Genomic DNA, 26,659 nt, shown 5'->3' on the forward strand with positions numbered 1-26,659 from the left:
ACTTGGAAAAATTATCATTTGCAAGTGGACCTTGTAGTGATCGCCATTGAGAAATGGATTCACAGAGTTTAACAATGGGAGAATTGGGGAGGGAATAGGCTAACAGGAAGGAAAATTGCACCAGTACAAATCACATCTAAAAATATGCGCTTCATGCTTTATGTGCTTTACACAAAGCCTTCATGCCTGATTTCTATCTCACGCATGCTTAATTTTAAGGTATTTGTTCATATATTCCATGGACATTTACAGTGCCCGGTTTACTAAAGGCACTTGCTTCTGAAGCTTAATTTATATTCCACAAGAATCTTCACGATGTTGGCTTTATTAGAACTGTAACAAAATAGCACTCTGTTTTCAATCATTTATTATGCCAAATAACAACTATCAGAGTCTCTGCCCAATAGTTTATCACAACCGTCTGTCACCTCTATCCTAAGAGCCAGCAGGCAAGCTAAAAAATAAACCAAAAACAGTAACAGCCTTCTGAGGGGAAAATGCCTAGAGATTGATGATCTGTTACATGCTTAATAGAGATAAAGACTTTTTGTCCACAACAAAAACTCTTGGCTTGAAAATTTTAAAATTCAGTTTATTAGAACTGAAATACAGATATTTCTAATCATGATGTGCTGAGGTAGAGCTACATTGTTTTATCCCATTCTGAAGAAACAGGGTAAAGGAAGAAAATGCTATCAACCAATGCCATGAGGCCTATTTAAAGAAAATGATCCCATACTACAAACAAGTACTGAATGTCTACCATGTGAAAGAAACTGAAAAATATGCAGAAACTAAATGTGTTACCTGATCTCAAAAAGACTCATCTAACTACATACTTCATCCAATAATTAATATGCCTATCAGAAGGCTATGTACTAATTCTTATTGTTACGGGAATAGGTTGGGGGGTGGAGGGGATGTGTGTGGTGTGTATGTAGAATACATTTTAAACCCTCTTCCCAATACCAGTACACTTATTAATCTTCCTTCTTTTCTAGAGTGAGAGATGGCAGAGGGCAAGGGCACAATATTATGTCAAATACCTGAAACAAGGTCATTTATAAAGAACAGAAATGTGTTTCTCAGGACTTAGGAGGCTGGCAAGCTCAATATGGAAGTAGCGGCCTCTGGTGTCTGGCTGAGGCCTTCTTAAGGCATCCTCACAAGGCAAGAGCGACGAACACTATCCTCTCTTGGCAGAAGAGTAGAAAACCAAGCTAAAGTGAGCTAGCAGACCAACACGTGAAGCCTTTCATAATAGTTTCAACAAGCCCTTTAGGACAGTAAGGCTCTCCTGGTCTAATCATCTTTCAAAGGCCTCGCCTCTTAATATCACACTGGCAACATCTGAATTTTGGAGGAGACACCCTGCAATTACACCAAAGCCCAGGACCCAAAAGAATCAAGGAACCTTCAGATCCCAACCGTAGTATCACTTATATGGGCAAATCCCATCATCACAGGTAGCCCTGAGAACATGAAAAGAAGAAACTGCCCAGTTTGCCAAATGACACATAATAGTTCCATTTGTTAAATATTATTAATGATGTTACAAACACAGAGATGAACACCCCACATCATTGTGTTTTATTATGGCCATGTACACAGAAGAGACAGACAGAAAAAAAATACAAGTTTCCCCCCCCCCATCCTAGGAAATTGAACCCAGGGCCTCTCCTATGCTAGGAATGCATTGCAACTGACCCACAATACCAGTCCTTTTTTAAAATTTTATTACGTCGTGCAAAATTGCCCAGGGTGGTCTCAAACTTGCAAACCTCCTGCTCAGCCTCCCAAATTGCTGGGATTAGAAGTGTGTGCCACTGTGCCATGCCAAAAGGAGGTTCTTATCATTGAAAGACAAAACAATTCAACAATACTGAACAGAGAATTCCATCTGACAAATCCTAATATTAAATGTCATGTAATAACTGCCTGAAAAGAATCTGTCAAAACTATTTTATTCCTACTTATCACTATCAGTTAATTTCTCTATGTGTGTGTGGGGGGGGGGGGGTACTGAGTGAGGGTGGAACCAAGGGGCTTTTCTACCTCTGGGCTATACTCCCAGATCTATTTTTTAATACATTATTTGGAAACACAAAGTTGCTGAGAACCTCACTAAATAGCTGAGGCTGGCTTCGAACCTGTGCGATCCTCCTGTCGCAGCCTCCCAAGCACTGGGATTACAAACGTGCACTACCCCACCTGGCTACTATCAGTTAATTTCTATAGGGCACTACATTTGCCTACATATGTTTTGATTGTTAACACCAAAATATGACCTCTCCTTAATCCAGCCTCTGCTGTAGGATGTTTAGCACAGTGCTATACACATATTATTACTCAAACAACATTTGGCTGTGTTGTGAACTGGATTTATGAATACAATACAGGGTTTAGTGATTTTCAGGTCAATGCTAGGCACTGAGGATTAAAAAAAAAAAAAAAGACTCCATCAACTAACTAGGCTATAAACATAAAAATATGTTTCCTGATAGCTATGCTCCTTCTATGTACACAAACTGTACTGGCTACCTTATATTTATTTCTAATCACCTCAATAACACTGCCAAATAGAGAGGCTTTTACAGACAAACATTCGACTCAGAAAGACTATCAATTACCTAGCCTTCCAGTTCCCCACACTCAGCATACCTATTGCCATGGTTGTGCTCATCCGATGTTCTTCAGTTTTGCTTTCCTCCTTCCTACTAATTCCTGTCTATTCCTTATGCCATAACTTCCTCCAGGACATGTCCTCTACGATGGGGCCCGTAGAGCTTTCAAAGCCTTGGAACATTGGTTAAATGATTAAATCAACATGAAGCCAGGATTCAGTATGGCTTCACTGGTTTATTAGTCTAAATTAAAAGTAAAACCTTCTAGAAGTTACTAAGTTCCTAGGTACAGTCTCTGGCAGCTATTAGGTATTCATTTACTGCTGCTAGAAAAAGAGAAAAAAAGGAAAATGAAAAGGAAGAAAAGAAGAAGGTAGAGAGAAAAGAGACAAAAATCTAAGCTTCTGTATCACATCTTGTTTTGAAATTTGGACTCTTTTTTATGAATATACTCACAAATAATCTTTGAAATTAGCTAATCTATCTCTAATGCCAATTAAAGGGAGGTTACAAAAAAACTTAGCAAGATCTAGAATCAACTCAATTCTATTATACAAAGAATTGATAATTATAATTAAGAATTATAATCTGCATTTGTCAAATCTTAATTTAAAACCAATCTGTGTTTACTATTCAAGCTTTAAAAGGATACTGCTGAGTTGCAGTGGAATCTCTACATAAGTATTAAATTTTTTTTTTTTTTTTTTTTTTTTGTACTGGGGATGGAACCCAGGAGCATTCTACCTCCAAGCTATATTCCAAGCCCTATTTTTTATTCCTTATTTTGAAGCAGGGTCTCACTGAGTTGCAAAGGGCCTCACTAAGTAGCTGAGGCTGGCTGCGAACTGCGATCCTCCTGTCGCAGCCTCCCAAATGCTGGGATTACAAGCATGCGTCACCACACCCGGCTAAATTGTAAAAGATGAGAAAATATAAGCTTAGAGATGTCTTTTTCATTATTCAAGAAAATAAATGTCCTAAAATAATTTTTAATCATCTGAGTTATATAGTCACACTCTTCTCTAATAACAATTTCCTGGAGATCAACTTTCTAAACACCAAATAGCCAATAAAACTGACCTGAACAAGTTCTTTCTACCATGGTGAGAAGTTTACCAATCTTCTCTCACTGCCTTGGTGCCTGCTTGCCCCAGCTGTGGTCTCTCCTACCTATCTTTTATGGCTTTATCACTCAGCTGTGGTCTCTCCTACATATCTTTTATGGCTTTATCACTCATAACTCCCCCTCCATCACTAAGGAAACCTGGTGTCTTTGACTGCAATGATCTTGTCCAGTAGAAAAGAACTGTGATGCGGCAGCCTTCCAGAAGTCATCACTTGCACCTGGCCCTCTCCATTTATCCCAAGTCTAAAGAAATCAACATACTCATTCTGTATTCCAAGTGTGTACGCACAGCAGGTAGCCTGAAATTATTACAGTGCTGTCAATTACCCTACATTACTCAGTTACAGAAAGTACACTACACAAATGATGGTAGGAAGAAGGGCAGAGAAAAAAAATGTGACCTGGTATAGCAGACAGGTTTAACTACCAACTTCCTCTCTGTGACCTTGGACAAGCCATTTAAAAGCCTTCTTTCCTTCCTTCGTGAAAGCTTAGGATCATCATCTACCTTTCTTATGATGGCTGAAAAATATATAATAATAAAAAATACAAGAACTTAGGAAGGCATGGTAGCATACAACAGCTACTCAACGGGCCCAAGCAGGAGGATCGCTTAAGCCCAGGACAGGGGCCTGAACAATATAATAAGACCCTATCTCAAAAAGAAAAATGTTAAAAAATGTGAACTTATCAGGAAAGTATTCCGTAGATGGCTAATATCATATATAGAGGTGATTAGTGATTATTAGTGTATCTTAGTGATTATTATTAGATAATGTCTAATATATAATATGCAATCCAATGCCTCCAGGCCTCAATTTGACAAATTTTCTCCCTTCTCCAGTAAACAAAAAAGAAAAATGCAGCCAAGATAGAGAAAACAACTGTAAGTAATAAAACCAATTCTGTTGTGTGTCTGCTAGGGCGTCTATGAAGACAATTCTAAAACAGGAACAACAAAAATACTTGAGCAAATGCAACTGAGTCTGATAAAGTACTTCAAATCCTACAGGGAATATATTTATTTATACATGTAAATGATAATGTTATTTCCCATTCTGTATATGGTTTGTTTGGTTTGTCTTTATCAGGTCTCTCCTTAAAAAAAAGTAATAAAAAAATAAAATGGCCTACAGTGAGTAACAGCTGTAATACAAAAAATATAAAATGCAACTGCAAAATCTAAAACTGAAACTGATTAAGATTATGAATGCTGACTCACATACAAAACCAAGTGCCTTCGCCGGGCATGGTGGCGCACGCTTGTAATACCCACGCTTAGGAGGCTGAGACAGGAGGATCGTGCAGGTTCGAAACCAGCCTCAGCTGGTTTAAGAGACCCTGTCTCCAAATAAAATATAAAACAGGTCTGGGAGTATAGCCTGGAGGTAGAAGGCCTCTGGGTTCCATCCCTAATACCACCATATATATATATATATATAATGGTCTGGGAGCATAGCCCGGAGGTAGAAGGGTTTCCAGGAACTTCAGTACCTCCAAAAAAAATTACCTCCTTTACCATCAATATGTTTTTATTTCATTTTTCCATAATGATACTGAACAGGATCTCTGGAATAACAGTTATAAGAGTAGATATCAGTATGTTTCTGATCTCAGGTAGGGGGAAACATTCAGTCTTGTACCATGACATCCAATGTTAGCTGCCATTTTTTGTGAATACCTTTATCATTTGGGGACAATTCTAGCTTATTTAGTGTTCTTTTCATAAGTGTATGGTGAACTGTGTCAGGCACCTTTTCTATAACCACTAAGGTGATCACGTGGTTCTTAGTCTATTGATAGGGTGCTTTTTTTCTCCTCCTAATATTAAGTCAATTTAATTTCCTGTGAGAAAGCGTGGTTAGCATGATTTTTTTCCCTTTATATTGCAAGGTTTTATTTGCTAATAGATATTTTGTCAGAGATCTTTCTGTTGACATTAGGGAAATCGGTTTGTAGTTTTCTTCCATTTTATAATGATCTGACTCAGAATATGGCATATTTTAAAAGCTTCTGCTATATTTTGCCAAACCATTTGCCAAATCCTCCTCCTCAAGAGAGGTCATATTGATCATTATGCCAGTAGCGTTATATGTCATTGTTCATTTACTCATACCATCGCTGGATATGAATATGTTTTTACTGTTTGGGGAATGTTTGGTAAGGATTGTCTCATTGTTTAAATATATCTTTGACTGTAATATTAACGTGTATGATCACTTTTCCAGAGAAAATGTTTGTATAGCAAATAAACACATAAAAATATGTTCATAAACCAGGTGTGGTGGCACACACTTGTAATCCCAGTGCTTGGGAGGCAGAGACAAGAGGATTGCAGGTTTGCAGACAGCCTCAGCTACTTAGGCCTCTGCAACTTAGTTCTCCCCTCACCTGGATGAGTTACAAGAATACTTCGTTGGGTATTTCAAGGGCTGAATGATATAACTTGTAGAAAATGTTTCACATAAAACACAGTAAGCATTCAACAAATATGTGTGCTTTTTTTAATCATTTAAAGAAATACCTTTCCAATCTTCAAGGTTCAAAATCTTGTATTCAATTCCTAACAACCATCTTGCCACTTTATTTAACATGTATGAAGAGTAAGAGTTGAACTGCATTTTTCATTCAATTCTCTTTCAACAAATGATCGAAAATAAAGGGACACAAAGCAGGAAGAGTAAGAGTGAGTATAATATAAGTATGACAGGGTAACAGGCTGTCGCTTGTTCTAATAGTAGGTACCTATAGAAAAACAAAGATTCCACATGAAAGCTTTAATAAGCCTTCATAAGTGGCCTTTAAGTAGGAGTGATCAATTTCTACTTAAGAAATTGCTTAGGCTCCCAAAACCAAATGTCTCACTAAAAATCAATGTTATGTTTAGAAAAGTTTAAGTAATTATAACTGCCCCTTACAACATTTTAATCACAGCTGAATGTTAAAAACTATAATGAAGGATTCTCACATCATAAACAATGCACCTCATTACCTTCCATCATGTCATCATCATGGCTGGCTACTTTTAAGACATAGCGCCAGAAAACCAGTAAATGCAGTTAAAGCTGACTACCTCTTAGAATTCCTAAAGATTTGAAAATAGGAGAATTCGTTGGCACTTACTCTGTGTTTAAATATGGAGAGAGAGGGAAGAGTTCACTGCAAAGAAAGTCTTCTGTTTCTCTCATTTCTTACTTTTTCTGAGTTCCCAAAAGGCAACAACTAGTGCATAGTAAGAAAACATAAAAGACCCTCCACCCTCCATGCAGAGCCAGCTTACCTGTAATGCTTTATTGTCCGTAAGGTCCAGCCCAAATATATTGGCCCGCTTCACTTTGAGAAAATCATTATCAGGTCCGTCTTCTTCATCATCATCTCTGTCCAAGAACTGCACCGGAATTTCCTTGCCCTTCGTCGCCTCATTAATGTTGGAAACTGACTGAGTTTGAGACCCTCTTGCTTTTCCTAGTTTATCTTCCATTTCTTCTTCATCCTCCTCCTCTTCTTCCTCTTCCTCCTCCCCCTCTTCACTAATACCACTAGCCAATCCATCCCCTGTTCCTTCTAGTCTTTTACCACCTTTTTGAAGGATGGACATTTTCTCGCTGAAATATGCTCTAAATTCTTCCACTTCATCATTGGTCAGAGAGGGAGCCCTGGGCTCAGTTACTGTACTAACTTGACCCTTTATCAGTTCTTTGGTTGGCTGTTTCTTCATTTTCTGAAGAAATCTTACCCGTGGTGCTACAGCAAGACCAAGAGACCTTCAAAATAAAATAAAAAAAGAAAGAAAAAGAAAATTATTTCAGTACAGATGGTGTGTTACAGTATTATGAAACAGTTTCTTCAAAGTAGAGATCTATTTCTAAAGCTTTTTTTTTATATGTTCCCCTAAGACACACTCGATACTGATATGTTAGGTGATCTAAAAGGCAAACCAAAACGCACTGAATACTTGTCCCAAAACATTTTAGACACCTGTTTTTTCTTCAAGACAGCAATACCATATAAAATAAGACCACTGCAACAGAAATAGAAACAGAGGATTATACAGGCACAAGACCATCAATTTCCAATTCAACTCTCAGCCTCAGCTTCCTCATAACATTGGATAACAACACCTGTCAAACGTAGCTCATAGTTGTGAAGATCTGATTAACCAGCTATATGAAAGTACTTTGTAAAATTCAAGTTAATAAGTAAACTTGAAAAAACATGGTCATGAAAGGACTACACCCAGTTCTCTGCAAAGAATGAGCTGGATTATCATCATCCCTACTCCACCCCACCTTCTGAAACAAAATATGGAGCCATCACTTCTATAAAAAATAGCTTTTATAAAAAGAAACCAAAGGGAGGGGGGAATCTCTTGTTTTCTTGAAATTTAAGATCAGGTATTTTAGAGCCAGGATTAAAGCTAACAGCTTTTCTACTGCTAGATATGAAATATAATCTTAAAGCGAGGAATACTTTAGTAAACAGCTAATGCTACAGCATGGATCCACTGCTGTTTTCCTATATGACATCATTCACATCAGAACCTTAGAGGCACAGCTTTCAATAGCTATATGATCTCAGGAACCTTATTTAACCTTTCTTTCTAGACTGATTTTTTCTGTTTGCAAAATCAGGTGATAAGAGTGCCTACCTCAGAGAGTAATTTATAAAAATAAAAAAAAAAAAAAAAACTGGCTAACATACGTAGCACACTTCAAGTAGTGACTACTACACAGGCAACTACTGTGAACTTGCTGTCATTACTGTCATGGTGATGATGATCAGGATCCTGTATCCATCAAAGGATTTTTTTTTTCTTAGTACTGCGGATCAAACCCAGGGGCATTATACTTGAGTTATACCACCAGCCCTATTTTTTTTTTTTTTTATTTTGAAGCAAGGTCTCACTAAATTGCAGATGATCTCACTAAGTTGCTGAGGCTGGCCATGAATCTACAATCCTCCTGTCTCAACCTCCCAAGTACAAAGATTACAAGCATACGTCACCACACCTGGCTAGAGAATTTCTTTTAATATTACACTTACCTTAATGTTTTCTCAGCTACAAAAATTTGAGTTCTTTGACCATAATACATATCTATATATAATTTAAGTACTAAACACTATTATAATGATAACAGGCATTCAAATCATGTATCTTTGGTAAATGTTTTAAATTTTTATTATATCTTATATACATAGTACTGCTTTAAGCATCAAAGGCTTGAAAAAATTATACATCTCAAGAAAATTATACATCTAAATATCCACAAAAACCAAAACCACCAGCTACTGTACCAACAATTTAGGCTCAAGTTAATTTAAACTTCTCTCAGCATCACCACCACCAACAAAAAAGTCTTCAACTGTAAACATGACATTTACCAAAGTCGGCTGCAGCAAAACGACTCCTAAATACGGCCCTACAGTGTTAAAGACCTATACCAGTCTTGTTTGCTATTATTCCAGCTAAGCCAATCAGTAAACAAGGTAGAACTTCACACAGAGCATAAAAATCTGCTAAAAACCTAAACCACAGACCATATTTAGAAATGATGAAACTACAAACTGATAAATAAACATAAGCAAAGAAAAACCATAGCACTTGGTTTCCATCCATTATTTAAGTGGGAAGTCAGTGGCCTTACACTGCTATCTAAAAATTTAAAGTGTACTAAAATACTACAATTGATAAACCTACATTCTTTTTTTTTTTTTTTTTTTTTTACAGTACTGTCATCGATGGAACCCAGGGGCATTCTACCTACAAGCAACACCTCCAGCCCTATTTTTTGTTCTTTATTTTGAACAAGGTCTCACTTGAGTTGCAAAGGACCTAACTAAGTAGCTGAGGCTGGCCAACAACCACAATTCTCCTGTCTCAGCCTCCCAAATAATGGGATTACAAGCATGCACCACCACACCCAGCTACCTACATTCTAATATAATTAAAAAGTAGAAAATGGTAGCTCAGCCAGATAAAAGGTTTCTTTTTCTTTTTTAGATTCAATTTAAAAGTAAAGGCACTCAAATTCCTGAAAAGCTGGTCAACCATACAGATCCTACCTAGTAAACACATTTCATTCTTATCTGGGCAATTTCATGTTCATATTCAAGATATGATATAAAGGTCAAGGGTGCACTGATAGAATTTGTCAATGCTTTTCTCAGAGGTAGGACTCCCTTGAAGAATGAATACCTAAACACTTGAAAAGTTTGGGGGTTTGTTTAGGGTTTTTTGTTTTTGTTTTTGTTTTTGTTTATTGAGCCAGGCGTGGTGGCACATGCTTATAATCCCAGTACTTGGAAGACTGAGACCCTATTTAAAAATAAAGAATAAAAAACTGGGCTGAGGGTGTAGCCTGGAAGTAGTCTGGGTTCAATTCCCAGTACCTCAAAAAAATTTTTTTTAATTTAATCCCTCAAATATTAAACCAAACAAAACAAATCATTCCATTTTACACAATGGTAGTATCAGCCAATAAACAATGACATCTTGCCAAAATAACTGCAAGTATCCATAGAAAATACCAAGACAAGCCAGACATGGTGGCCCATGCCTACAATCCCTGTACTTGGGAGGGCTAGACAGGATGATCACAGGTTCAAGACCATCCTCAGCAACTTAGTGATACTCTGTTTCAAAATACAAAACAAAAGGATTAAGGTTATAGCTCAGAGGTAGAATACTCCTAGGTTCAATTCCCAGCTGGCCAAGACAAAAATAATATTAAGGCAATAAGCAATACGGGAAAACAACTTAACATAAGGGAAGAACTGGAGAAGAGACACATCCAAAGCATAAAATGTCTACGGTAATAATCACCAGCATCTCAGAGAACGAGAGGTCTACAAACATGTAAAGATTTTTTAAGGGTCCGTTGTTTTCCATCTCCTTTAAGATCAAATCACAGATATCCAACACTTCAAAAAATGTATAACTACAAATGCAAAACTTCTTCCTGACAACAGGAACTGATTACCCAGTTAATTTTTGAGATCTGACTTAATCGTTTTTTGGGGGGTTTTTTGGTAAATCTTTAACAGTTTCTTTTAAGAAAAATCAGAGCAATTTAAACTAAGATTCTCAGAAAACCAAGATGGGAATAAGTTCCCTCTAACTTTGAGAAGTCACTATAATAGCTATACTATGAATACTTACAGTGCATATTCAGAAACAGGTAACTTGTTCACATCAAACACATCTTTATCCTTCATAAGATATACTGAACGTATGTAGGAGACAAAACACTGTAAAATAAAAAGTTCAGAAGTACAACAAAATATTAACAGAAAATGAAATTAGAACAAAAAAGAAATCTAACCACAGGATAAATTCAACAGTAGTGAAAAACCACAAAATAAATCAATAAATCTCTATTCTGCTCACACACGCCCACACAAAAGAAAACCTTTTACAAGTGTAATATTAGAAAAGATTTTGCATTTGCTTTCATCAAGCCAACTCAAATCAGAGTATCACCTTCCCCAAAACATACCCTACAAAGTTAATACTCAGTTACAATAAAATAGCATGGGGAAAACACATGCATTGAAATAATTAAATTGGATATCTGCACTAAGCTCCTTATTAGCTGAACAAATTTCTTCATTCTCTAAATAGTGGTTTCCTCATCTTTCAAAAAAGATAGTAATAGTACCTTCTATTTATAGTATTATGACAATACAATGAGAAAACTCATAGGAAACCTAGCATATCTTTTGGAATACAGTAAGTGCCAATAATGTTTCTTATTAGTAATATTACTAATAAAGATTTTTAATAAAAATAAAAGCTTATTTTATTAAATAAAGCTTAATTAAGAAAAGGCTATTCAACTTTTTTCCCTTTTTACTATATTTTCAAATAACTCATCATCAACCTGCAATAATTTTCAAAAATGAAGGCTCATTTTTGCTTTAGAAAAAAAAAAAATTTTACTCCAAAGCTATACAAACCAGAAAGTAAATGTGTTCTGATCCTTTGTCGGTTTGTAAAACAAATGGCTAACAATACATCTGAGCAAGTATTTATGTTTAAATAAATTCTATAAAGTGTATATAATCCTTCCTTCTATATTTCTTAAATATCACATTTTCTTCTAGCCTTATACTAATGTCTTCTATCCAACTAAACCATCTCCAAACCATTTTTTGCCTCCATAGGCATGAAAAACAATGAATGGCATCAGTTCAAAGATCATTTTCCTCCTCCAATCATCCAATTTGCTTATCATTTTAGTTCTATCCAGGTTATAATCAAAATCTAGAAAATTAGTCCTATGAAACCAGATAGCTTGCTGCAGCTGACAACAGACACCTGGCTAAGCCATGCGTGACACCAAATAAATCACATCATTTATTTCAGTGTGCTATTCAACAATCTTTGTTTTAGAAGGCTCATTTGTTGATTGCACAAACCATTGCAACAACATCCTCCCACTATTTCTTATTTCCTGACTGGTTACTGAATGACCTCCTAATCACGCAGCAAGTCACAATGGTATCAGAATTCATGCTTCATGTTTTTTAATGTGCACACAATACCTAAACCTTCTAAAAGATTCCGACTTCTAGCTTCAATGTTTGCTAGACAAAATACACAAGATATGGTGTCATGCCCAAAAATTAAGAAAAAAAAATACTAATATGTTCAAAGATCCTTCCAGTGGATTGCAGGTGATATGAGCTTATAGAAGTTCAATTTTGTATAGCTCAATAGCTGGCTTGCTCATATTTTGAAATTAATTTCTCCTGACATAACAAAGTTCTCAAAAAAGAAAGACATGGTTGAAACTTAGGACTGCCCTATTTAATAGGTAGCCCTAGACAATTTATAATTTTCTGAAGCTATCATTTGCTTGCATATAAAAATTAAGTCAATACCATCAACTTTGCAGGTTGTTGGAAAGACTAAATAACACAGTTCCTGTAAACCAGTCATGTCATGAATAAGTGACATAGCACATAGGAAACCATACAAATTTTAGCCTTTGTCATTCATTGTTATTTTAAACACAGCAATACTTTGCTAAAATATAAGTTATCAATAAGTAGAAGCTTTGATCTTTAAGACTTCCTTGCTGGAAATATCCAGTTTCAAAACAGTTACATAAAAACCTGACTATATGAATGTTCTTCTACCTGGCTACTCCATCATATTAGATGCTCTTTCCATATTACCTCATTTGGGTTTTTTGTTGTTTTATTTTTTTTTCCCTCTCACATCATCTATCTGCTGAAATAGAATCTAGCCTCTGAATCCCTACACTCTAATTCATTGTTGTTGCTGGGGTTTTTTGTTTGTTTGTTTTTTGTTTGTTTTGTTTTGTTTTTGTGGGTCTGGGGATGGAACCCAGAGGCATTTGACCTCCGATCTACACCCCCTGCCCTATTTTTTATTCTTTATTTTAAAACTGGGTCTCACTGAGTTGCAGAGGGCCTCACTAAGTAGCTGAGGCTGTCTGCGAACCGCGATCCTCAGGTCTCAGCCTCCTGAATGCTGGGATTACAAGCTTGCACTACTAAGCCCGGCTTTAATTCATTGTTGATAGGCTGTGAGCAAAGCAAAGATCTTGTGACTGAAACACTAGTGACTTGATAAAGCAAACAGTTCAAATAATGCTATGTTAATACTCAAAGTTATCAATACCAATTTCAGTATTATATACTGGGAAGAGAAAGAGTGGGGTGGGACCAAGAAGGAAGCACAGGTGCTATGTACATGTGTGCTTCCATCACCCTGAGCCTCATTATGATGTATAATTACAATGCACCATTAAAAAAATGATTGGTGAAAGTGCAATGCTTCATAACAGGGCCTCACCATTCTTAATTCAAAGATCAGATCAGAATGAACAGACTGGAAAACAACGCAATCTGATTTCATATCTTCCTTTTCCAAAGAATCTACTGCTAGACACAATGAATTAAAACAATAGGTATAACTCTTACCACAGATAACTGATATATGAAGTTATGCATGTTTTAATTAGTTTTATTTAGCCATCCCAGAATGGCTAAATAAAATAAAACATATATACACATATATTTTAAAAGCTTCATGTTACACACCATAAATGTAACTTGTCAAGTTAGCAAATAAGTCACTTTTTTAAAATCTTAAGAAAAATAAAATTTAAGGCCAGAAAATCAATTTGAGAATAAGTCATATTTACAGATTAAGATCTCACTCCTAAAGATAATTGGCAAGAGTTCTACACTTTCTAGAAATTTAACCTAACATAAAAGGTATTGTTCTTAGTCAAGAAAGTGTAGTCAAGACTTATAGCAACTTTAATCAAGAAATGAAAAATTAAGTTTATCAAGTATAATAGACATCAAGCATTACACACAAAAAATTCTCTTAAAGAGGATTTTTTTATATATCTCTAACAGGATTGTACATAAGCTACTGTAGGAGAAACTGGCATTTTCAGGCATAACCTAGATATAACCATGCAAAAATTATACTGCTTGAGTATATGAAGCATAACTATGCAATTCAGAAGTAGTATAAAGTGATCAAACTTAACTTTACTGTGTATTCCATTCCAGTGAAGGTATCCATTGCAAACATGACTTACCCTTTGAGCTCTTTCTTTTAAATCTTGATCTTGGGCTAAAAAGGACTCCAATTTTTTCTGGACATCTATAAGTTTTTCAGGATTGATTCTTTGTAACAAAGAACAATAGTGGTTAAACTAAGAAATCTCATTTTTAGACGTTGTAAATTATAATTTTTTCCTATTTCCCTCAGTATTATTTTGAAGTATACAACATTTCCCAATGAATCAAATTAGACAGAATCTATACCCTACCTAAATTTGACTCACCTGCATATTATAAATATAGGAGGAAAGAAATTACATGTCAGACACTTTTCTCTAAACACCCCATGCTGAGCGAATGAAGGGTACTTAGATTAACAACACAATTAGCAATGATTACTTCTTAACTCCATAAAACATGAAAGTGGCTTCCCATGGGAGATGGATTAATGAAATGGAATAAATAAAATCTAATGTCATTTTTGTGCTTTCATTTTCACAAAAAATGAAATAAATTTCAAGCAATAAGTAAGTAGCCAAGAAATATAAATATTGACTTAATAATTTAGACATTAGGCATAATGTAACAGAAACATTACTTAAAACTCTGCCTAGGTAGGCTACAGGAAAGCATGAAACTCTTATATAAATATTTAGGTTTTTACAAAAGAGATTCTACTTGTTTCCCTGATTTTAGATAGAAACACTTCCTACAAAGCCTGATTGTAATGGAGGAGGCTGTTTTTATTTTTATTACAGAAAGTTTTGAGCTTACAAAGGTAGAAAAGTTTCTGCAGTAACAATTATCAGTTCACAGCCACTGTGTCTGTTCTACATCATCTTCCACTCTTCTACCCACCGAAGAACCGTCTGAAAACGTTTTAGGCAAATCTTAGGCAAATCGAGCCAGATTGTTTCAGTGATCCGCACACAAGTCAAAAAATGCTGATGGATTCTACTAGCGCTGAGTCTACAAATCTTCAGTGAGAAAGCCTGATCCCTTGAAATAGACAGACGACTCTCAAAACAATTTCATCTGAGAGTTTCATCCTTTCCATTCTCAATACTTTGTAAATCTAACAAGTTCTTTTCATCTCCTATTTTCGTCACTAACAGTCTCTGGGCTTAAAAAAATTTTTTTTTTAATGTACAAGCCAGGTATGGTGGTGCACACTTGTAATTCCAGTACTGGGAGTACTTGGGAGGTTGAGGCTGGAGGATCACAGGTTCAAGGACAGCCTCGGCAATTTAGTGAGGCTCTCAGCAATCTAGTGCGACCTTGTTTCCAAATAAGAAATAAAATCGGTCTGGGAATGCAGCTCTGAAGTAGAATGCCTCTGGATTCAATCCCCAATACCACCAAAAAAAAAAGTGTGACTTTCTATTTCTGGTACTGAATGTAGGGAGTTTGCAAGTCACCAAATCATCTCAACAAGTAAAGGGCTGAACATACTGAACAATCAACAATTCCTTTTGGATCTGTCAGAAGGATGAAAAATATTTTGGTTTGGATCTAAAATGTCCCCCAAAAGTATCATGTGTTAAATTTTTCTTGCACATATATGAAGTACCTATTCCATTAAATTGAGTTATAAAAATTTATTTCCCATAGGAATATTATCCAATAGCTTCAATTTTTCCCCTCTCTGATGGCTGGGGATTAAACCCAGAGCCCTGTGCATCCTAGGCATAACATGATAAAGGATTCAATTAGCCAAGAAGATACGGCAATCCTTAACAGGTATGCATCTAACAAGAAAGTATCAAACTACATGAGGCAAAACTGACAGAAATGGAGGAGAAGCGAGAATCCAGTATGGTAGTTGGATACATCAATACCCCTCAACCTGAAATGAGAAGATCCAGTAGGCCAAGTCAGTAAGGATACAGCTCAGCTCAACAATACCATCAATAAATTAGGAATAATGGATATCTGTGGACCACTTTATTCAACAGCAGAATACACATATTGGAGCTAGCATAGAACATTTACCAAGATAGAATGTTTTCATGGCCATAACACATCTTTAAAAAGTAAGAAAATAGAAACTCAACGTCTGCTCTCACACCACAAAGGAATCAGTAGCAAACAGATAACTAGAAAAAATCCCTAGATGTGTAAAGATTAAAAATACTTCTTGTAATCCCAAGGCTTAGGAGGCTGAGACAGGAAGATCGCACAGGTTCAAAGCCAGCCTCAGATACTTAGTGAGGCTCTCAGCAACTTAATGAGACTCTGTTTCCAAATAAATTATAAAATAGGGCTGGGGGTATAGCCCTGCAACCCCTAGCACCACAAAACCAAAAAAAGAAAGAAAAGAAAAATACTTCTAACAGAACCAGGCAAGGTAGCACACACTTCTAATCCCAGTACTTGGGAGGCTGAGACTGGAGGATCATAGGTTAGAGGCCAGCCTCAACTACTTAGTAAGGTCATCTACAACTTAGTGGGACCCTGTTTTAAAATAAAGAATAAAAAATAGGATGGAGGGGTGCAGCTCTGAAGTACAATGCCCCTAGATTCAATCCCCAGTTCCAAAAAAAAAAAATACTTCTAACATACACAGGTCAAAAAAACAAACCTCAAGAACATTTTTTTATTTTAAGTTAAATAAAAGTAAAAACATCTATTAAAATTTGTGAGAAGAAGTAAAGGCAATATTTAGAGTAAAGTTTATACCCCCAAATGATTAAATTATTAGAAATGATTAAAAATCAATGCTTCCAACTTGAGAAATTAGAAAAAGGAACAAATCAAAAGAATTGAAATAAATAAAAAATAAGTAAGTTAAAGCAAAAATGAATGGAACTAAAAAAGGAAATGAATATAGAAAAAAATCAATGAAATAAAAAATGGTTCTTTGATAAGATTAAAAAAGAATGAAAAAGAAAGCTATACCACAATAACTCTCTGGCCACTATAGATCTCGGACATTAAAAAGATAAAGGAATACTATCAAAAACTCTAGCCCATAAAATTGATAACCTAAATAAAATAGTCCAGTTGCCTGAAAGATACAGTCTCCCAAATCTGGCATAAGAAATAAAAATTCTCAGTATGTTTATATCAAATTAATAATCTTCCAAAACAGAAAGCACCAAGCATAGACAAGTTTACCTAAAAATTCTACCAAACATTTAAGAAAGAAATTTTATTAGTTCTCACAATTCTTTCAAAACATAAAAGCAGAAGGAATACTTCCTAATTCATTACATGAATCTAACATCAAACATGTTGTAGGATTACATATTGATTGATCTCTCTCATAACCATAGTTACAAAATCATCAAAACTTAGCAATTTCAGCCCAGCAATGTATAAAAATATTTCTGTACCAAAACCAAGTAGGATTTATTCCAGGTATTCAAGGATGGTTCAATACTCAAAAAAATCAATTAAGGTAATCCATCACATCAACAAGCTTAGAAATTAAATCACAGAATCAGGCCGGGCGTGGTGGCTCACGCTTGTAATCCCCGCGCTTGGGAGGCGGAGACAGGAGGATCGTGCAGGTTCGAAGCCAGCCGTGCTGGCGTAAGAGACCCTGTTTCAAAAATATAAAATAGGTCTGGGAGTATAGCCCGGAGGAAGAAGGGCTTCCAGGAACCCCAGTACCACCAAAAAAAAAGAAAAGAAAAGAAAAGAAATTAAATCACAGAATCATGTCAATATAGAAAAAAGAGCTTTTGGCAAAATAATAGAAAATGCAGCTAGTAAACTAGGAATAGTGGAGAAATTCTTCAACATGATAAAGAGTATCTTCAAAAAACCTACTTTTTTTTTTTTTTTTTTTTGGTGGTACTGGGGGTGGAACCCAGAGGCTTTCTACTTCTGGGCTCTACTCCCAGACCTTTTTTATATTTTATTTGGAAACAGGGTCTCACTAAGTTGCTGAGAGCCTCACTAAGTAGCTGAGGCTGGCTTCACACCCGTGCGATCCTCCTGTCTCAGCCTCCCAAGCGTGGGAATTACAAGCGTGCGCCACCACGCCTGGCAAAAAACCTACAATTTAGATAGGCATGATGGCACATTCCTCACATCTTGGTACTTAGAAGGGGAGGCTTCAGCAAGTTAGTGATACTGTCAACAACCTAAGTGAGTTCGTATTTCCAAACAAAAAATAATAAAATAGCTACACAAAAAGGTGTAGCTCAGAGATAGTGTCCCTGGGTTCAGTCCCCAGTACCATCACCACCAAAAAAAAAGGGTCCAAAAACTAGCATCATTCTTAATAGTAAGAAGCTGGGAATTTCCCCACTAAAATCAAGAACAAAGCAAAGATGCCCTCTCTAACCACAGCTCTTCAGCATTTTACTGAAATCCCTAATTAATGTCAAAAGACAAGGAAACAAAAAAAAGGTAAACTGATTGGGAAAGAAGATATAAAACTGTCCTGCTTCAAACAGTACACATTCTATTTAGGAAATCCAAAATAAAATGAACCCAAACACTTCTGAATCTAGTAACAATTATAACTAGATTTCCAAATTCAAAGTCAATAGATAGAAGTCCATTGCTATCCCACTGCCAGCAAGAATAAGTAGAATTGAAATTAATACTGTGCTATTCACCTGAGTGCCACAAAAAAAAAGGAAATACTGAGGTATGAGTCTTAATAAAATATGTTTAGGATCTATAGAAGGAAAACTATGAAACTATGATGAAAGGAATAAAAAAATAACAAAATCACTGGAGAAATGGTCCATGTTCAAGAGGTTCAATATTGAAGGTGTCTGTTCTTTTCCCTGATGCTCAGATTCAGTGTAACCTTAATCAAAATCCCAGAAAGTTATTTTTAAATATAAATAAGCTAATTTTGAATTTTACATAAAAAAGCAAAACACCTAATATACCCAACATAATACTAAAGAGAACAAGTTAGAGGACTGGCACTACCCAACCTAAAGACTTACTATAAAGTTAGAGTAAACAAGACAATACAGTATTGTTAAAATAAAAAAAAAAAAAAGATTATATGGAACAGAAGAGAAAGCCCAGAAATAAAACCACAAAAATATAGCCAATTGATCTTGACAAAAGAACAAAGTCAAGACAGCCAAAGAGATGTCTACATGCAAAATTATGAATCTAGACAGACTTTACAACTTTCACAAAAATTAACTTACAAATGTAAAACACCAAAGTATAAAATTCCTAGGAGATATAAGGGAAGAAAACCTAGAGACTTTGGGTATAACAATGACTTCAGATAAAACACTGAAGGCCTGATTCAAGGGAGAACTGATGAAAACTGGATTTCCTTAAAATCAGAGATATGTGCTCTGTGAACGACAATTTAAATAATATGTGAAGACAGCCACTGAATGGGAAAGAGAACTTGCAAAAGATTTCTTTAAAAAGACTGCTATCTAAAAACACAAAGAACTCTTAAAACTCAATAAAATCCACTTAAAAATGGGCAGAAGACCTTAACATAAAACTCCCAAAAAGATAGACAGATGGCAAATAAGCATAGGAAAAGATACTACACATCCTGTGTCATCAGGGAAATGCAAATTTAAGCGATGAAATATCACCAACACATGTATCAAAATGGCCAAAATCCAGAACTCTGACAATCCAAAATGCTGATGATGACGTAGATCAACAGGAACTCTCAGCATTGCCCGTGGGAATGCAAAACGGTAAAGCTTTCTTTAGAAGACACTTTTACTGTTTTACAGAACCAAACATATTCTTACCAAACAGTAAAACTATTGCACTTTTGTTATTTACTCAAAGGAGCTAAGAATTTATATCCGCACAAAAAAATGCACATGCGTATTTATTCGTAATTCCCCAAACTAGGAAACAATCAAGATGTCCTATAGTAGCGAGTGAATAAGCTGGAACACCCAGACAATGGACTATTATTCAGCACTAAAAAGATACAAGCTTTAATGTCATGAAAAGACATCAAGGAGCCTTAAATATTATATTACTAAGCGAAGAACATCAATCTGGAAAGGTTACTTTATGATTCGAATATGACATTCTGTCCAAGACAAAGCTATGTAAATAGTAAAAAGACCCGTGGTTGCCATGTGTTAGTGAGGACGGAGGGATGAATAAGTAAAGCACAGAGGATTTGGGATGGGGGCAACGGGTGACACTTTAACAGTGGATATATATCATGACACATTTGTCCAAGCCTAAAGAATACACAATAGCAATCCTCATGTAAACTATGGACGCTGGGTGATCCTTATGTCAGCGGAGATTCATAAACTATAACAAATCCACCACTCTGTAGGGAGATGCGGATACTAGACGATGCTATTTACATGTGCAAGGAGTATACAGGAACTCTCTCTACTTTCCCCTCAGTTTTGCTATAAATCTAAAACTTCCAGGGAAATTAAGTTGGGGATTTTTTTTTTAAGTCACAAGTCAGGCAGGAGGGGGAGGGAAATAAGTGTGATAATTAAGTATAATGACTTGATGCCCTCACTTTCCTATCAACAACATAAAAACAAGGAGCTCTTACTTGATTTCCTTCACAGGAACTTTCTTCTGGAGAAGCTGCTGCACCATCCCTTTTTCTTCTGAGGGAAGCAAAATTAACAAAGCTTCACCACCCTCTTTATACCTAAACAACAAAAACAATCTAACATCAGTGTAATCTGCATTTTACATTTTAACAGTATGATTTAGTTGGTAACAGGGAATCAAGTTCATCTAATTAGTAAATATTAGGAATAGTAGTTTTTTAATCTTTGTGCCGACAGAAAACTAGGACTCTGACCACCTTATATCAAATTTCCATCATTTATAGTAATTCCCAACTACTTTAAGGGTGTGCCTTAGGAGAAGATCTAACTCCTAAGGGGGAAGGGGGAAACAAAGGTAATTTCTTAAAACAGTTTCCTTCCCATATAGCAAAGAGATAATTTTTCACTCAAACCACTAAAGGAATTGTAATATATCAGTCATTTGATAAACATGGCATTCTGGTACATTAATGAAATCCATACAGCTTCCTGTGGATTTTATGAATACCTTTTGGGGGGAAAAAAAGTATTTAGAGGTATCAGTTTGAACAAATAGATCTCTGAAAATGTAAAAACCTCCAATCCTGTAACTTCTCTTCCTTTAACTTAAAAAAATATATTATTTTGATGATGCACCTTCAGAAATTTGTACTGACACGGGCCGCAACAATTCCTATATTTACTTAAGCTTATTGGGCTACTTGCATATGGATTTCACTAATAAAGCAGTATCAACTGTTACATATAAATAGCAAAACAGAATGAAATTGAATGAAACTGAATGAGAAGATTTTTGAACAAACAAAATAAAAAATAAAATTTCATTGCCTTTTCTTCAAGATTCATGCTATGAGATACGAGAAGCACATTTTTATATTAAACCAAACTATTTACAGCCAAGCTTGGTGGCACATGCTTATAATAATCAGTACTCGGGAGGCTGAGACAGAAGGATCCAGGTTCGCAGCCAGCCTCAGCTACTTGCTGAGGCCCTCTACAACTTAGTAAAAGCCTATTTCAAAATAAAGAACAAAAATATAGGGCTGGGGGTATAGGTGGGAGGTAGAATGCCCCTAGGTTCAATCCCCAGCACCACACACACACACACACACACACACACACACACACACACACACAATTCACTGAGAAACTATGTGATGTGCCAGGTGTAAAGAACACAACGAAACAAAAGATGAAAATCTTAGTGACTTAACACCCCTTTTGACTAGGAAAGATGGACACACCCAAGCCAGAGATTTGAGTCAATAATCATAGAATGGTAACCAAGTCAGTGCCAAAGGAGAGCCATAAGCAATAGATGCCAAACTAAGAAGTGAAAAGAGCTCAGGGCTAGCAGAGTAAACACGGCACCATGGCAGTGCAGATGGAACTTCAGGTATGTCTTAAAAATGGAGAGAAAAGCTAAGGTGTTCCAAAAGAAAATGCTATGACCAAGTAGAAACCAAAAATTATAAGGCTAATTCAGTAAAGAGAACTAAAAAAAAAAAAATAAGGAAAAGAAAAGAAAAATACAGGAGAAGTCTACAGCTAGAAAACAAAAATGGACAGTAGGAGAGACTACTAGAAAAGTATATTACGGACTGTTTTTAGAAGCCCTCAGATGCCTCTGCAGAGACACAGCAGTTAACTGTATGCAAGCAGAATTGTTTCACTGAAAGCTAGAGGGAAAACTGGCCTTAACAACTTATTGAGCAATGATGGTATATTTTATTTCGAAGACTGAGGAGCAATTTTAACCTTACATGTTGACTTTAAAACTCAACTCCTACAAATAAGGTAAAACCGTAGCCTAATAAGAAAAAAATATATAAATATCCTTGTATGCACCGACTATAAAATAACACATCAAAATGTTATGTTTCCTGGTTTTAAAAATTAAGCTTAAAAAAATTTTCAGGCCACTATATGCTAGGCCACTAAAACAGACAGAATTCATAGCCTATTGGGAGAGATATTAAAATATAGGGTTATGAGTGTTTGGGTAGACATATAGGAAGCTGTAAAAACATAACCGAGAGCTCTAGCTAATGCAGTGTAAGTGTCAAGCAGACTACCCTGAGGAAATGACTTCTGAGACCTAAAGAATAAGGTCTAACATCAGGAGTAGAGATAAAGATAGGAGTCAAGTTTTCCATAAGGAAAAGCAGCATTTGAGAGTCTAATTTTTGTCTCCATACTTATTTAATTTTTCTGGTAGAGAGAAAATAAAGCCAAACACTCTACCTAATTATCTTGTTTCATAACTGGAGTACTAGCAAAACTAGTACTATATAACTTCCCTTTTTTTTTTTTTTCTTTTTTAGTACTGGAGATTGAAACTTAGGGGCCTTCTGCCTCTGAGCTACACCTCCAGCCCTATTTTTTATTTTGAAACAGGGTCTTGCTAAGTTACCACATACTGACCCTGAACCTGCCATCCTCCTGTCTCAGTTTCCCAAGTACTGGGGGATTATAGTCGTGCACCAAGCCCAGCTCCCTCATTATATTTTAAGTGCAGAATTAGACTCAAGTTCTTCATCTTCATTTACAATGAATAAATATGAATTTAAAACATCCCCCCTTAGCAGTTGTACTAAACCATCTGTGAAGACAGAAGTTAAAAAGTTATTAGTAGGTAAGTAATGAGGTGACACGCTGAGGAGACAAAATATCTGAGACATCACAACTTCTGTAGCAATTAGACTTCATCAGGGACAAGGCAAGAGCCAGAGAGGGACTAGAATCAGTTAACTCTGACCACTGAGCCATACACTTTCCAGGCTGCTCTCAGGGCAACCAGAGTCTTGAAATGAAATTAAGTCTTCCTACTTCTATAAATTTTTTTTTCTCTTTTTATTACTAGGGATTGAACCCAGGGATATTCTGCCTCCAAGCTACCTCCAGCCTGTTTTATTTTTAATTTTGAAACGGGTTTCACTAAGGTGCTGAGGCTAGCCTTAAACCTATGATCCTCCTGTCTTACCCTCCCAAGTACTGGGAATGTAGACGTGTGCCACCATGCCCAGCTGCCTTTCTACTTTTGAGGGCCCTGATGGGAACAGTTAGGAAAGAGAGAAAACAGTGGGCAAGGGATGGCCATCCCTTCTAACCTTCTATATCCAGAGATAGCAAGATTTAAAAAATAGACTTACAAGCCTACAGATGGGGAGACTGTGGCCAAGGGGTAAGAGAACTCTCTGGAACAAAAAGGCATACACTGAACATTCTGTGATCTTACACTGACTCATAAGCAGGAAAAATAAGGCTGGTCACCTACATTTATCCTATCTACCCATTTATACATCCAGGGAGAACCTGGAAGAATGAGTTAAAAATAAAGTTACAAAGGAACCAAACCCTTTAAAGCTATAGTAAGAGAATATATATAAACAGCTACAAATGGTTAAGACCGGCTATAGCAGGGACACTGAAGAAAATATTCCCAGAAGAAAACAGAAAGTGGTATCTAAAATCAAATCCCACAAGACAGACAGCTGTTAAGATCACTAGTCATTTACCTATTGTACATAGACATCCTTTCCCCAAAACAATGTAAAGCACAAATTATCTCCCACATGCTGATACCAAAAATTCCCAGTAGCTTTTACTGTAAGAATAAAAGTGCTTCTCCAAAGAAGCCATAAGCACATATCATTGTTTCTAAAAATGCTTACAAGAATAAAGTCTACTTACCCAGGAGCTAGCTTTTAGGTTTCAAAAACAATGTCCCAGGCCCAAAGACAAATATGTATATATATAAAAAAAGTGTTCTCCCTAAGACCTACATTTTGAAATTCCATATATTTAGACAGGTTATTTTAAGAGACATTCCTGCCATCCTATAAAAAGCTCTGGATCTGAAATAAAATTTTATTTTCATCATCAGTATTAATACCATGTTGCATTATGCAACTCCAGTTTTTGAAGAACTTCACTTTTACTAATCTGCTGATCCTAAAAGTATGCAACCAAATGAGGAAGAAAATACAAGATAAAGCTCCTGAGAGGCCAAGCAGTTGGCCTAAACTCAAAACTCAACCGGCCAATACTCAGCAGGTTTTTAAACTTCTATATTCAGAAGAATGATCGTGATCATCTGATATCAAGAAGCTTATCTCCACACCCTACAGTTCATTAGTATTTCTAATTGAAACAGGAGATCCAGATCATTGGCTTGGATGCACATAGTAATTCTTCCATTGAAATAACATTCAAATAAAATATGGTCAAAAGGAAGAAAACAGTGTTGCTATTCTGGCAATAGTTTGCCAAGACCAACAATCCTGAATGACTCCAATTCAGATTGTCCAATACATTAATACCATTTCAGCTGTAGATAACTTTCCTGACAACTGTTCTACCATCAATCTGTTTATAAATCCTTAGCCACCATAATTCTCCATGTTACAAGTCAAATTATAAAAGTCTATAGTGAAACAATTCCATTTTTGTACCTTAAAACCTTATACATACATAGGTGTACACACATACAGCATACATAAAACATATATATATAGGTGGTTTAGTTTGGGGTGGTTTTGTTTTGCTATTATTGCCTAGCATTTGTAAATATGCACCGCTTTTTTAATAAAATGTACAGGTTATTAAAACAAACTTTACATGCTTTTAAAACCTATCTTTTGACTCACTTAACTCATCTAATACTATAATCTCTTATCTGGACTATTAAATTTGAATATATATGTATATGCCATGGGTTCCTAATAGCTGTTCACTAGATATTTGGTGAATGAATAAAAGCAAATAATCATCAGAAGCACCATGAACAGATAGATATACTGCTAATTTTTTGGGGGGGGACCTGAGTTTCAGTCCTCTTGTATTATTTATTGCCTATATAATTTGAGATAAAATACTTTTATCACTATATACTGCATCTTCTTATTTATACATTATACAATTGATTCTAATCAATTGACTCTAGATCTCATTTAGGATCTAAAATTCTACAGTTCTATTAATATAGTAATCATTACTCACAAGTATCAAGAGATAGAGAAAGAGATTTGTTGGTTACACCCTACTATTCTATAATCCTTGTCTTTTCCCCTCCCTGAATTTCATTCTTTTCTGTCTATATTTCAGTCTCAGCTGTGTCAACTACCCCCAAGATTTCATGTCTCTGTGGGAGTCTGTCATGAATGTACAGAAAGAAAGCCATAAGGATTCTGAGTTCAAATGTCCTGTTTCTCCTACACAATGTGATACAAAGGACAGCTTATTACTCCAGGTAAAAATGGGTATCTGTGATCTACAGAACGTCTAAAGACTCTACACTGGGCTTAAAAATAAAAATGGTGCCAAGCGTGGTGGCGCTAGCTTGTAATCCCAGTACTTGGGAGGCTGAGGAAGGAGGACCACAGGTTTGCAACCAGCCTCAGTTTCTTAGGCCCTTCACAACTAACAAAACCCTGTTTCAAAACAAAAAATAAAAAATAAGATTGGGGGTGTAACTCAAAGGTAGAAGGCCCCTGCATTCAATTCCCAGTACCACACACCAAAAATAAATAAATAAATAAGAATGGTAACATGTTTGGAAATATTCTGGGACACAGAAAGTCATCTACAGCCTAAGATCTCAGAAAGTAACAAGTATATCACCATAGGCTCAACAGTGACAAAGTTCACCCATGGTAAAATAATTAGAAAGAAATCAACCTGGTTAATATATAGTATATACAAGGCTTCAAGCAAACTAAGAACAAGTACTTAAGGGGTTCAAAGTCAGGCGTGGTGGCGCACGCTTGTAATCGCAGCATTTGGGAGGCTGAGACAGGAGGCACATGGTTCACAGACAGCCTCAGCTACCTAGTGAGGCCCTTTGCAACTCAGTGATACCCTGTTTCAAA

General features: G+C 36.0%; 1 protein-coding gene across 1 annotated transcript in view; it reads right to left on the reverse strand.

The window, feature by feature from the left end:
- Positions 1-26,659, reverse strand: part of DDX10 (DEAD-box helicase 10) — a gene marked incomplete at its 3' end in the record, with an annotated part of 271,866 nt that overhangs the window by 201,838 nt on the left and 43,369 nt on the right. Inside the window, exons 10-13 of the mRNA XM_080716047.1 lie at positions 20,786-20,887; positions 14,334-14,421; positions 10,910-10,998; positions 7,031-7,514 (exon numbers count right to left, since the gene is read on the reverse strand). Coding sequence (XP_080572173.1) covers positions 7,031-7,514; positions 10,910-10,998; positions 14,334-14,421; positions 20,786-20,887 — 763 coding nt within the window. The remainder of the gene's footprint in view (positions 1-7,030; positions 7,515-10,909; positions 10,999-14,333; positions 14,422-20,785; positions 20,888-26,659) is intronic.

This window comes from Muscardinus avellanarius (assembly GCF_963383645.1).
Source record: "Muscardinus avellanarius genome assembly, chromosome: 1".
Classification (NCBI taxonomy): Eukaryota; Metazoa; Chordata; class Mammalia; order Rodentia; family Gliridae; genus Muscardinus; species Muscardinus avellanarius.